Genomic DNA, 13,431 nt, shown 5'->3' on the forward strand with positions numbered 1-13,431 from the left:
GCTTTTTTGCAGTGGTTGCTGACTCTTCTTGTGTAATATAGGGAGACAAAGAGTCCTCCAAAAGCAAAAGGGAGGTTGTGCTGCCCAGTCAGGGAAGCACTGCCCTCTTTCTACCACACTGTTATCTTTTTAAAAATCTTTTTCCTTTAAATTTTAAAGGGATTAATTAGATCTCTAAAAAGAATTTAATGATTGAATCTAGGCCAATACATTTCAAAGAGCTATTATTCCTTCATAAAATACAAATGATACATGTCTTTGGAGATATATAAAAAATTTATATCCACAAGGTATCTTAGGAACACACAAAATAAATAGCTAGAATTATATTTACTAGAGGCACAGAGACATAAAAGACATATTTTCTGTTATCATATTCTATAAACCATAATTTCTATATTTCGATATCATTTTAGCTATGTGTGGTTCACAATTATGAATGTTGAAAGTTGAAGTGACACTAGATGAATCCAGACAAGATTTTCACTATTTTCCATGGGTCTTTTCAAGATGCAATGGAAGTTGAGAAGAAGAAATACACAGAAAATGGATTTTAATTCCTTTCTTGGGAATCATCTCACAATTTTTAGAGTATGTTACCAATCATCTATATCATATGGTGGAGGTGAAAATGAATAAAGGGAAGAGGTAGGAGTGAAATCTGTAGATTTCAGAATCATGGTTTCTACTGGTAATTTGCAACCACTGATTTACTGTACACTTAAACAAATCACAGTATCACTATAGATACACAGCTAAATGAGCTGTTTATTAATATCCTCAATTGTAATATAGACTACTAGAATCACTACCCTAGACATTAAATGCCCAGGTGACTTGGGTATCTTTCTATTCCTGCTATCAACAACACTGATAAGGGTACTGGTGTAAAAGAGAAGGGTCTCTTTCTATAATTGTTTTTGTTTGTTGTTAAGTGCCAACGTGTCCCTTCCTGTTCATGTTGTTGTTAAGTGCTGTGGAGTTGATTCCAACCCATAACAACCCTGCACAGGGTTTCTGAGGCTGTAAATCTTTACGGGAGCAGAAAACCTCATCTTTCTCCTGTGGAGCAGCTGGTAGTTTCAAACTGCAGATCTGAAGGTTCACAGCCTGACTCGTAACCACTACACTACCAGAGCTCCTTGTTCATTGCGACCCTGTATAACAGGGGTGGGGAACTTTTATTCTGCCAAAATTTATACCATCATACAAAATTATCAACTTAAAAATTAGCCTGGTAGATCTGGTCAATCAGAGTCCTGGCGTGGTACCGTGGGTTAATGTGCTATACTGAAAAGTCAGTTTGAACAGCAAGGTCTGCGGGTCAAGCTTACCAGCTACTCCTCGAAAACTACTCCTATACCAGGTTGCTTTGAGTCGGAAACAACTTGATGGCACTTAACATAATATTTGTTGTTGTTGTTGTTGTTAACTGCCGTCGAGTCAGTTCCAACCCATAACGACCCTGTATTGAGTTTCCTAGGAGCAGTTGGTGAGCTTGAAGCACTGACCTTGCAGTTCAAACAGCTTTACAGTCTGGAGTATTAACCCACAGGGCCACACCAGGGCTCCATTAACATAACATACATACATTTCATTTCATTAACTCATCCCTAATGTGATGGCTGGCATTGCGGCTGCCTTGGCAGGGCCAGATCAAATGAGTCCATGAGCCCACAGGCTGAAGTTCCCCACTCCTGCTATATAGGGCTTCTGAGGAGTGACTGACTGGTGGGTTTGAATTGCTGACCTCACAGTTAGCTGTCAAGTGCTTATTCACCAGGACTCACCATTCTAAAAATAGGGCAGTTCTAAAATAGCAGTTGATATTCTTCACACGACCTTGAAATAAATCTATTTTTTTAAATTTTTTCCAGGGGGCAGGGGGGATAGGAGTAAGGGGTGAGAGTTAGGATTGGGTCTATGGCTAAGTCTTGGCTAGACATGTTGTTGTTGTTAAGTGCCATTGAGTCGATTCTGACTTATAGTGACACTATAGTTTCTGGGGCTTTCAAAATCTTTCTCATAGTAAAAAGCCTAATCTTTCTCCCACAGAGCAGCTGCTGAGCTTGAACTGCCAACCCTGTAGTTTACAGCCCAGTGCTAATCCTATGGAGTCACATCAGGAACAGGCCTTGTTGTTGTTGTTGTTGTCAAGCACCTTCAAGTCAGCTCCGACCCATAGCAACCCAGTATAAGGTTTCCAAGAAGCGGCTGGTGAGCTTGAATCATCGACCTTGCAGTTCAAACCAACTTTGCAATGCAGCGCATTAACCCACAGTGCCACACCAGGACTCCAGAACAGGCCTAGAACCTAGTTTATTGTTAGGGTTATGGTTAGTGTTAAGACTAAGGATTAGGTTAAGGAAGGATTAGGTTAGGGTTAGGAGCATGGCTTGGTTTAGTTTTCAGAGTTACAGTTAGATTTATTTTTATTTATTTCTTGAACTCTATTTGATGTCTTCATTTGAAAGTTCTGTGACTGGATTATTCCCTTTTTACTTAATTTTTTTTTTTTTTATTGTTGTTGCAACTGTATCTCTGGTTATCTCTTTTCAGTCTTACAGGTCTGTGTTGAGTCTATGTGATACTGTCATCTATGCTAGTCCAATAAGTATCATTATCTTGCTCCCTGTATGTTGTACTACATTCATAGGTGTGTTTGGAGTCCTGGTGTGGCATTGTGGGTTAATATGCTGGACTGTAAAGTCAGTTTTGATCGGCAAGGTCAGTGGTTTAAGCTCAGCAGGCACTCCTTGGAAACCCTATAGAGGGACTCAAGAGCACTTAACAACAACAACAATAATGTTCTACCACATTCACAGGTGTGTTGGGAAAAAAGGTAAATACCCATGTGCAAACAGCCTCGAGCAGATGATTATTGAGAGATTTTTTGTTCAAGCTCAGTAATTCAGTTTTCCATTGATTCAATTCTGTTTCTTTGCTCTTTCAGTGTATTATCTATTTCTGAAGTCTAGTGTTAATCTTCTGGCTTTCTAATTGCTGATTTTGTATGGAATATAAATGGTGTAGAGTCAAAGATGGTGCTGATGAAACAATTTCCTTTTATTGCCACGAGTTACACACCTCATGACAGTAAAGGACAAAAGGAAACCATCTGTGGATGGACACTCATGGTCTCTATGCAAGATTAATCATGGACACTTTGTACTAGCAGGGGAGGAAACATCGGAAGGGGAAGCCAGGTGATTAAGAGGGGAAGAAGAATGGTACTCAAAAGGAGTCAGGGATTTAGAGAGCACCTCTAAAGCTCTGCTCTCCTTCCTACCTCCCCCAAGTGAGCTTTTACATTCACATCTGTTGAGTTCTCTATGTTACTAGGTGGTTCTATAGTTGAGAGTGGATCTGGTTATGCAAACACAAAGATCCCACCACAATATCCAAATAAATTTGTAGTCCATTCTTTTAGTGATACAAAGTAGATTTAGAGAACAAAACACGCTGCATACTATATTTCTAAACTAAATTTATAAGGACTATCAGAAAAATTCTTAAGTTAGAAGTATATGAAATATTACACTGTTACCATTAATTTGGTGTTTCTTTAATATTTCCCATACTCACCTCTATGGACAATATCATTCTTATGGCACCAGTGAATTGCTTTGATTAGCTGGTAGATATAGCTTTTTACTTTTTCAGGTGGAACTCCATTTGGCATTTCTTCCAGCAATTCGAGCATATTCTAAACATTAAATAGGGAGTCATTAATCTCCAAAATTAGACTAATAAATCAGGTAGTAAAAAAATTCAAAAGCACATTGAATGCTTATTCATCGAATACACAACATGCATTTTTTATTGTTTTGCTTTCCATCTACACCTTTTCCATGTTGAATCAGGATATAGCATTAGATCAAGGTTTTCTTATACAAGAAATTCCATTTTATACTACTTTTCAATGCCACCCAAGTAAAAACTCTGTGCACTTTTCACTCCCTACAAAATCCTCCCCACCACTTGTCTGTCAGTTTGTTCTACTGTGGTGGCTTGCATATGTTGTTAAAATGTTGGAAGATATGTGTATCACTGATATTTCAAATATCAGCAGGGTCACCCATGGTAGATAGGTTTCAACAGAGCTTCGAGATTAAGACAGACATGTGATACTGTAGGATAAGTACTGGACCGCAAGGTTGGTTTGAAAGGCAAGTTCGACGGTTCAAACTCACCAGCCGCTCCTTGGAAAACCTATGCAGGGTTATTATTAATCGGAATCAACTCAACGGCACTTAACAACCAACCAACAAGAAGAAGGAAGAGGTGGTCCACTTATGAAAAACTGCCTACTGAAAACATTATGAATATAGCAGAAGAACACTGTCTTATAAAGTGCCAGAAGATGAGTCCCTCAGGTTGGAAGGCAATCAGAATACAACTAGGGAACAGTTACATCCTCAAAGTATGGTAGTAGTAGTTGTGGTAAGCCATCGAGTTGGTTTCAACTTACAGAGACCCTGCATAGGGTTTCCAAGCCTATAAATCTTTACAAGAGCAGAAAGCCTCATCTTTCTCCCATGGAGCAGCTGGTAGATTCAAACTGCTAACCTTGCAGTTAGCAGCTCAACTCAAAACTCACTGTGCTACCAGAGCTGCATCTCAAAGTATTGTTGTTGTTGTTGTTAAGTGCTGTTGAGTCTGTTCCGACCCACAGCAACCCTGTATAGGGTTTCCAAGGAGCAGCTGGTGAACTTGAATCACCGACCTTGCAATTCAAAGAGACTTTGCAATCCAGCACATTAACCCACAGTGTCCCACCAGGACTCCACCTCAAAGTACAGCCAACCTTAAGTCATGCACATCAGCAAATGAAGGCCCTGGAATCTTTGCTCTTTCCATGTCATTAATGTTGGCTACATTTTGAGGTATACTTTGAGGTATAGCCAACCTTAATGACATGGAAAGAGCAAAGATTCCAGGACCTTCATTTGCTGATGTGCATGATTCAAAATGCAAAGAAACAACTGCAAACATCCATTAATAATCAGAACATAAATATACGAAGTATGAATCTAGGCAAATTGGAAGTTGTCAAAAATGAAATGGAATACATAAAGATCAATATCCTAGGTATTAGGCAAGCTGAGATGGACTGGTATTGGTCATTTGAATCAGATAATCATAGGGTTTACTATTATGGAAATGACAAAATGAAAATCTATCCTAAAGTGCAATTATGTCAGTGATAGGATAATATATATAGGGCTACAAGAAAAACCAGTTAATGTCACTATTATTCAAATGTATGCACCAGCCACTAAAGACAATGATGAAGAAATTGAAAATTTCTACAACTTCTACAGTCTGAAATTGATCAAACATATAAGCAAGAGACATCGATAAATACTGGTGATTAGAATGTTAAAGTTGGAAACAAATAAGGATAAGCAATTGGAAATATAGCTTTGGTGATAAAATTATGCCAGAGATGATACAACAGAATTTTGCAAGACCTATGACTATTCATTGCAAATACCCATTTCAAAAATGTAAATGGTAATTACACATGTGGCCACCACCATACAGAGTAGGCAGGAATATTGAATCAACTTCATCTGTGGAAAGAGGTGATGCAGAAGCTCAATATCATCAGTCAAAAGAAGGTCAGGAGACAACTGCATAAGAGACCATCAACTGCTCATATGCTAGTTCAAGTTAACCTGAAGAAAATTAAATACAGAGCCAAAATACATTCCCCCTGAATTTAGAGACCATCCCAAGAATTTGAAATACGGAACACTAATGACTTGAAGACCAGAGGAGTTGTGGAAGACATTATACATGAAGAACCCAAAATACAAATAAAATAACAGAAAATTAAAAAGACTAAAATGAATGTCAAAAGAGACTCTAAAACTTGCTCTTGAACATAGAATAACTAAAGTGAAAGAAAGTAATGATACAGTATAAAAGCTGAACAAAAGATTTCAAAGGATGGCTGGAGAATACAAAGTATTACAGTGAAATGTGCAAAGAACTGGAGTTAGAAACCCAAACGGGAAAAACATACTCAGCGTTTCTCAAGTTGAAAGAACGGAAGAAAAAAAAATTAAGTCCCAAAATATCAAACATGCAGGAAGCTTCAAAATAAATATACAGTCACAGTACCAAAATAATTGGTTGGCATTCAATCATTTCAGGAGGTAGCGTATGATTGAGAACAAATGGTATTGAAGGAAGTAGTTCAAAATGCATGGAGGGCATTAGTGAAAAACAAGACCCCAGGAACTGACAGAATACCAATTAAGATGTTAAAAAAAAAAAAAAAAATGATGCAGCACTGGAGGTGCATACTAGTCTATGCCAAGAAATTTAGGCAATAATTAAATTTAGAAGACTTGGCCAACTGAATGGAAGAGATGCAAATTCATGCCCATTACAAAGAAAGGTAACCCAACAGAATGCAGAAATTATTAAACAGTATCATTAATATCACACAAATACAATTGTGCTGTATATAACTAAAAATGGTTGCAGCAGTACATCTACAGAAATTCACTTCAGATTCAGAAGAGGACATGGAATGAAGTACATTTTTGTTGATATAACATGGATCTTGAATCAAAGCAAAGAATATCAGAAAGAGATCGGTGTTACATTGACTACACAAAGGCATTCAATTGTGTGGATCATAACAAATTATTGACAGCATTAAGAAGAATGGGAATTTCACAACACTTAATTGTGCTATTGAATATCAAAAGCCTTTGGATTACACTTAATATGGATTACACCTCAACATAAAGAAAACAAAAATCCTAGAACTGGACCAATGATAATCACATAAAATATTGAAGTTGTTAAGGATTTAATTTTACTTGGATCCAAAATCAACAATGTTACTTTGAAGACTAAGATGTGCCTGATCCAAGCCACTGTATTTTTAATTGCCTCATATGCATTCCAAAGCTGGACAATGAATAAGGAAGAATTGATGCCTTTGAATTAGAATGTCAGTAAAGACTACTGAATGCACCATGGACTGTCAGAAGAACTAATAAATCTGTCTTGGAAGAAGTACAACCAGGATGTTCCTTAGAAGTGAGGACGGTAAGACACTGTCTCATGTATTCCACATACATTATCAAGGGGGAACCATTCCCAAGAGAAGGATATAATGCTTGGTAAAGTAGAGGGGTCAGCACAGAAGAGGAAGACCCTCAATGAGATGGACTGACACAGCGGCTGCAACAGGGGGTCACCTTCCTCTTAAGAAGCACAGGGGCAATAAAAGACCTAGGCCTGGTAGCAGCAGTTCTGCCATTTACCAGCAGAGAGATCTCAGACAGGCCAAACTGCCTCTCCCAGTAAGGAAATAGATTCACAGAGGTGATTTCTCCATTTTTCCCCCCAGATTAAATTGTTATTACCCATAAACAATCGCCATAAGGAGAACAGAAATAAAAAAGATAATCTGAAATAAATCCATCACAATGTTATTATTTGGCAGTGAAAGCTATAAACTGCATGATTATTTCAGACAACTGACAAATGAAGAGCATCTGATTTTCCCGGTGATCCTAATACAGCAATACTTTTTTTGTTGTTTTTTAAACATTAACTTTTAGTTTTATTTTGGTAGAAAAGTTGCCTTTATGGTAAATACTCAAATTGACACAGAAAAACAAAACACCCTAAGACATATTTTGGAAGATAAACATAAAACAGCAATTTAAAAGCACAAAGAACCTTATATGTGAGGGGGCTTTTATATGTAATTCCCACTTTCTCCTTGTGATTCTTGTTTCCATTCCTCCTTCTTTCTCAACCTTTCGGAATTTTGTCCTTTGGTAAATGCTGCCCTTTTGATCTTGAATGGTTGACCACTCTATGGGTGTGTGCCTCGTAATATTGTCGTTCCCCTTATATCTATTACTTGGGTGAAAATTGAACTACAGGAGTGAGTTCAGTTCCAGACCTAAAGGGTGACCAATGACTATAGTCTTGGGCTTACATTAGTCTATATCTGACCAGTAAGCCTTGGATTTTGAGTTTTGTTTCACATGTTCTCCCACTCTATCCATGACCTTCTAACGTGATCCCTTTCAGAGCAGTTGGTAATGGTAGCTGGGCGCCATCTAGTTCTGCTGGTCTCAGGGTCATGGAGACTGAGGTTCATGTGGCCTATTAGAACACTTGGACTCACTGTTTCCAAACATCTTCAATGTTCTTCACACTTCTTTCCTCCGGACAAGGAGAGACCAATAGTTGTACCTTATCCATTATCTTTTCATTTGTCCACAAACTTTCTGAAGCCCCCTCCAAATTTTGTTAAATTCTTGACAATAACTGATTGTAGTAGGCCAGTTACTCCCAAAAAATTCATAAGCACACAATACTGATTACTGCAATGTCCATTCACCTGTAGTTCACTAAAATGATCGCAACAAATGTCCATTCACCTGTAGTTCATTAAAATGATCGCAAACAAATACCTTATTTTTCACAAGTAATGCACCTCTACAAAAAGTAAGCCCATACGTATTAACATTATAGCACACTCATGAAAATAATGTGGGAGGAGGCTGTGTAGTTGGAAAAAAAACATATAAAGTATAGATTTGCATAAAAAATACAGTGGGCTACCCTTTTTTAAAAGTAATATTGCAAGCATGCAGACAATTCGAACAACACATGCTTCAGTTGATTCTTCTATTCTGTTAGGCTTCTAAGTCCCGGCTTATAGTCTCACCTACCTCCTCAAGCCTTGCACATTGCCTTCCCTCAAATAAAGCCAAAATCCAGTCATTGAGTCCATTTCAACTCTTAGTTACAACTATATAGGGTTTCCAAGACTGTAAATTTTTATAGGACTAGATAGCCTCATCTTTCTCCCACAGAGTGGCTGGTGGGTTTGCACCGCTGACCTTTTAGTTAGCAGTCTTTGCTTAACCCACAGTACCACCATGGTTTCTTCAAATAAAGCCAAAGCACTAAAATTTAAAAAGGCTGTTTCCTGAGCCCTCTCACTTCCCACTCTCCTTTGGATTCAGACCAAGTCCTCTGTTTCCATGGCATCTTCCACACACCTCTGTCATTCTATACTGCTATTGTCAATGTCCCTGTCCTGGTCTGAGGCCTTGCTTTAGGCTTAATAAATCAAGTTAAAAACTTAGTTGGACATAGGTTCTATGACTTCAGAAGCCAAATCAGTGCTTACTTAAGCCTAAAAAGTTTTAATTTTATGAAATCATCAAATATATTTTAGTACTTTCCATGATTATGGATAATATTTTCCTTTCTAAAGTTCTTGAATTATGAGTACATTGACAAGACAAGCTAGATAATAACATTTCCTTCAATAATGTCAGAAAGAATCTGAAATAAAAGGATCAAGCAAATCTTCATTGTGTCAATGAGTGACTTACTTTTTCAACATACTCAAACACCAAGTACAATTTCCCTCTCCGACGAAAGGCCTCTTTCAGCTCCACAATGTTTTCCTGTTTGAGAGTACGAAGCATCTTAAGCTCTCGTAAAGTCGTTTCCTTGACTTCTTCATTTTCTAGAACGCAAAAAATGGTCAACAGAGTAAAATTAAACCCCTGTTCAAAGAATTCCAAGCACAGGGACAACATACTAATTCTACCTTTCACTTTAAGTACTTCTGCATAAAAGTCTTAGGATGGAACATTAACACATTTTCTTGTTGAAAGGATCAAGAATAAGAAGCTTAAAAAATACGTGACCAGCATGACTTTTTGCTTGTACTTTCTTATATTAAGTATTCCAAAGTATATGTGTAAGATACACACTTCTAGGTACAACATATGAATCCAGGATCATTTTAATGGCATCACTGCCTAATGAAGAAGGAAGCTCCATACACCTAAGTGCAGTTTAAAAGTGATCAACCACAGCAGTGTGCTGGGGAGCCCTATGCAGCTTTTGTAACAGCTAATGTTTTAAAGGCTAGCCTGAAGCTTTGACTTAAAAGAGCATTTCTATTCCTAGGCCTGCGTGTGAGTCACCTTGGGGAGCAGGGGTCATGAGGAAGGCATCCCAAGGCAGCCTGTAGTCAAGTGTCAGGGAACTCTAAGAGTGTCTTATCTTCCCTCTGAACAGCAACTGCTGTAGTTTCCTGCTGTCATCTGTAACATGTCCATCTGTCCATCCCAGATGGTGTAGCTGTATTGGGATGAAGTACTTATGCCGAATATATTCTCCTATAGCATCAGCTTCACTCCTGATAACCTCCACACACATCAAGGAAGAACAGAAGTCCCATTAACTCTAATTGGGGGTGGGAGATGAAGGTGATATTTCATTTTACGTGTGTTTTTATGATAGCTTGGGAAATTCCAACTACCATGTTTATGTGTATATTCTCAAGGGAACAGATTCAAAATCACTTATTTGCAATTCTAAAATTCAAAACACAGGCTAAAAAAGGACAGCTTTTCCTAAGTTTTTGGGAAATTTATTTAGAGGTAAAGTCTGACCTAAACTAACATGAGGCCATATATAGTCTTTGCTAATTCCATAATATGAATATTCACATGTTTTGCTACAGAAATACCATTTGATTACAGGGTGCTAGAGTAACATACCATTCTTCCATTTCAAAATCCAAAAAATGTATTAATTCTAAAATCCCATTGGGCACCAAGGTTTTAGTAAGGATCAAAATTCTAGCTAAGTCTAAGTTGTGTGTCTTAGCAGTCTGGGAAGGAAGAAAATGGAGCTTGAGGATGGTGGCAAGATGTTTGCTTGGAAGACATCCTGTATAAGCAAGGTACACAAGAGGGAAAAGAGGCTGAATGGGGACAAAGGGAAGGGGGGATTCGAATGTATTACCAGGATGCAGTGCAATGAATTACTTCATATGGCTCTTCTATCCATAGCCTTTATAACTCCAATCAATGTTTTCGCCCTGATGGGTCTGGGTAAAAGACCATGGAAGAAGATGCTGATAGAAGTATATTACTCAGATGTGAGTAGTTAACAAAGTTAATTGTGAGTGTAAAAACTTGGAACTCTAACATGTATAGAATGAGCGAAATCAGAAGAAGCAATGGGAGGAATCTTAAGGAAGAAGAGCCAGGGACTCTGCGATTCCTGAGCATTGATCCCCCTTGACCCAGGGGCAGAAAATTTTAACACCCGAGGACAACACAGTGTCAGCAATAGCAGAATCAAGAACCAGAACACTAGACACAGAGGTGGACTTCCCATTCCAAGCAAAAAGTAAAGCTGAGTGTCTTCTGGCACGAGGCTTGTTTGTGGAGTGGGTGCCTGCAGATACTTAATTGAGAGAACTGTGTTTGCTGATCCAGGAACTTGAGTACCTTCAGGGTGAGGCTTACAGAGGAGAGTTGTGCCCTTTGGGCCTTTATCAGCAGTGGTCAAAGAGTATTGTAACATTGCCCAAGCAAGGATAGTGGCCAAAGGGCCGGAAAGAGGCCTATAAGCATGGCAGAGAAGAGGCTGAACTGTATCCTGAACATTTCTAGTCCTGCATTGTAACCCGTTAACTTCCCTAATAAACCTCCTAACTGTGAGTATGGGGACTGCGTGGAGTAAAGAAGGAGCTCTGGTAGCGTAGTGGTTACGAATCGGGCTGCGAACCTTAAGGTCAGCGGTTGGAAACTACCAGCTGCTCCGCGGGAGAAAGATGAGGCTTTCTACTCCCGTAAAGATTTACACCCTCGGAAACCCTGTACAGGGTCGCTATGGGTCGGACCCGACTTGACGGCACTTAACAGCAGCAGCAGTGGAGTAAAGAGTGCTGTGGAAGGGGATGGTTGGTGCCATTTTGTGCACAGGAGTACTTCTCAGATTATTTTTTCCCTCAGTTCCTCTCCCAACCTCCATTCAAACGTGTGCTAAGACGAGAGACTAATACAATCACAGGCTTTGTGGCACCAGAATATCTGTAGCACACAGGGAACCTAAAATCAACACTCCTCTGGGAACTTGTTAGGCAAGTGAAATGTTTTTTCTATTATTCAGCAATGATAATTGATGGAGACTGCTGGAACACAGATCAGAAGAGAATACACAGAGATTGCCTATCACAAGGTATGATAGTTACGGTTTTGCGTCAACTTGGCTGGGCCTTGAGTCTCAGTGTTTTAGCAGTTCAGAGGCAATAATCCCCCATGATGAGATCAAATAGAAGAACAGAATCATCCCCATGATGTGATCTGATGTGATAAGCCCTGATCTGATATAATTATCCTATGTGTTGTAAATTCTCACTTCTACGGTGTTAATGGCATGGCGCTGTAGGATAACCACAAGGGCACTTAGAACCACAAAGTCAGCAGTTCAAACTCACCAGTGGCTCCTTGTTGTTGTTGCTAGGTGCCATCGAGTAGGTACCGACCCATAGCGACCTTATGCACAGCAGAACGAAACACTGCCCAATCCTGAGCCAACCTCACTACTGTTGCCAGGCTTGAGTCTATCGATGCTCCCACTTGGCCAATCCATCTCATTGGGGTCTTCCTCTTTTTCTCTGACCCTCCACCTTACCAAACATGATATCCTTCTCCAGTGACTGGTCCCTCCTGACAATATGTCTGAAATATGAGAGATGAATTTTGGCCATCTTGGCCTCCAAGGAGAACTCTGGCTGCACTTCTTCCAAAACGCATCTATTGATCCTTTTGGCAGGCCATGGCACTTTCAATATTCTTCTCCAGCACCATAACTCAAAAGCATCAATTCTTCTACGGTCTTCCTTATTCGCTGGCCAGCTTTTGCATGCATATGAGGTTACTGAAAATACCATGGCTTAGGTCAGGCGCACCTTAGTCCTCAAGCTGAGATCTCTGCTCTTCAACACTTTAAAAAGGCCTTGTGCAACAGATTTGCCTAATGCAATACGTCATTTGATTTCTAGACTGCTGCTTCTTTGAGTGTTGATAGTTGATCCAAGAAGAATGAAGTCCTTGACAACTTCAATCTTTTCTCCGTTGATAAGAATGTTTTTATTGGTCCAATGGTGAGGATTTTTGTTATCTTTACATTGAGATGTAATCCATACCGAAGGCTGTGCTCCTTGATCTTCATCAGTAAATGTTTAAGTCCTCTTCACTTTCAGCAAGCAAGGTTGCATCATCTGCATATCACAAGTTGTTAATGAGTCTTCCTCCAATCCTGATGCCATGTTTTTCTTCATAGAACCCAGCTTCTCAGATTTTTTGCTCAGCATACAGCTTGAATAAGTATGGTGAGAGAATACAACCTTGTTACACACCTTTCTTAATTTTAAACCATTTAGTATTCCCATGTTCTGTTTGAACAACTGCTTCTTGGTCCAGGTACAGATTCCTCATGAGCACAATTAAGTGTTCCGGAATACTCATACTTCGCAATGTTTTCCATAGCTTGTCATGATCCACACAATTGAAAGCCTTTGCCTAGTCAATAAAGCACAGGTAAACATCTTTCTGATATTCTCTG

General features: G+C 39.1%; 1 protein-coding gene across 1 annotated transcript in view; it reads right to left on the minus strand.

Annotated features, from left to right (window-relative positions):
• Positions 1 to 13,431, minus strand: part of CDKL5 (cyclin-dependent kinase-like 5) — a 176,544-nt gene that overhangs the window by 74,004 nt on the left and 89,109 nt on the right. Inside the window, exons 4-5 of the mRNA XM_006835594.1 lie at positions 9,390 to 9,526; positions 3,586 to 3,706 (exon numbers count right to left, since the gene is read on the minus strand). Of these exons, the coding sequence (XP_006835657.1) occupies positions 3,586 to 3,706; positions 9,390 to 9,526 (258 nt within the window). The remainder of the gene's footprint in view (positions 1 to 3,585; positions 3,707 to 9,389; positions 9,527 to 13,431) is intronic.

The sequence above is a fragment of the Chrysochloris asiatica genome, unplaced genomic scaffold (genome assembly GCF_000296735.1).
Source record: "Chrysochloris asiatica unplaced genomic scaffold, ChrAsi1.0 scaffold00018, whole genome shotgun sequence".
NCBI classification, from domain to species: domain Eukaryota; kingdom Metazoa; phylum Chordata; class Mammalia; order Afrosoricida; family Chrysochloridae; genus Chrysochloris; species Chrysochloris asiatica.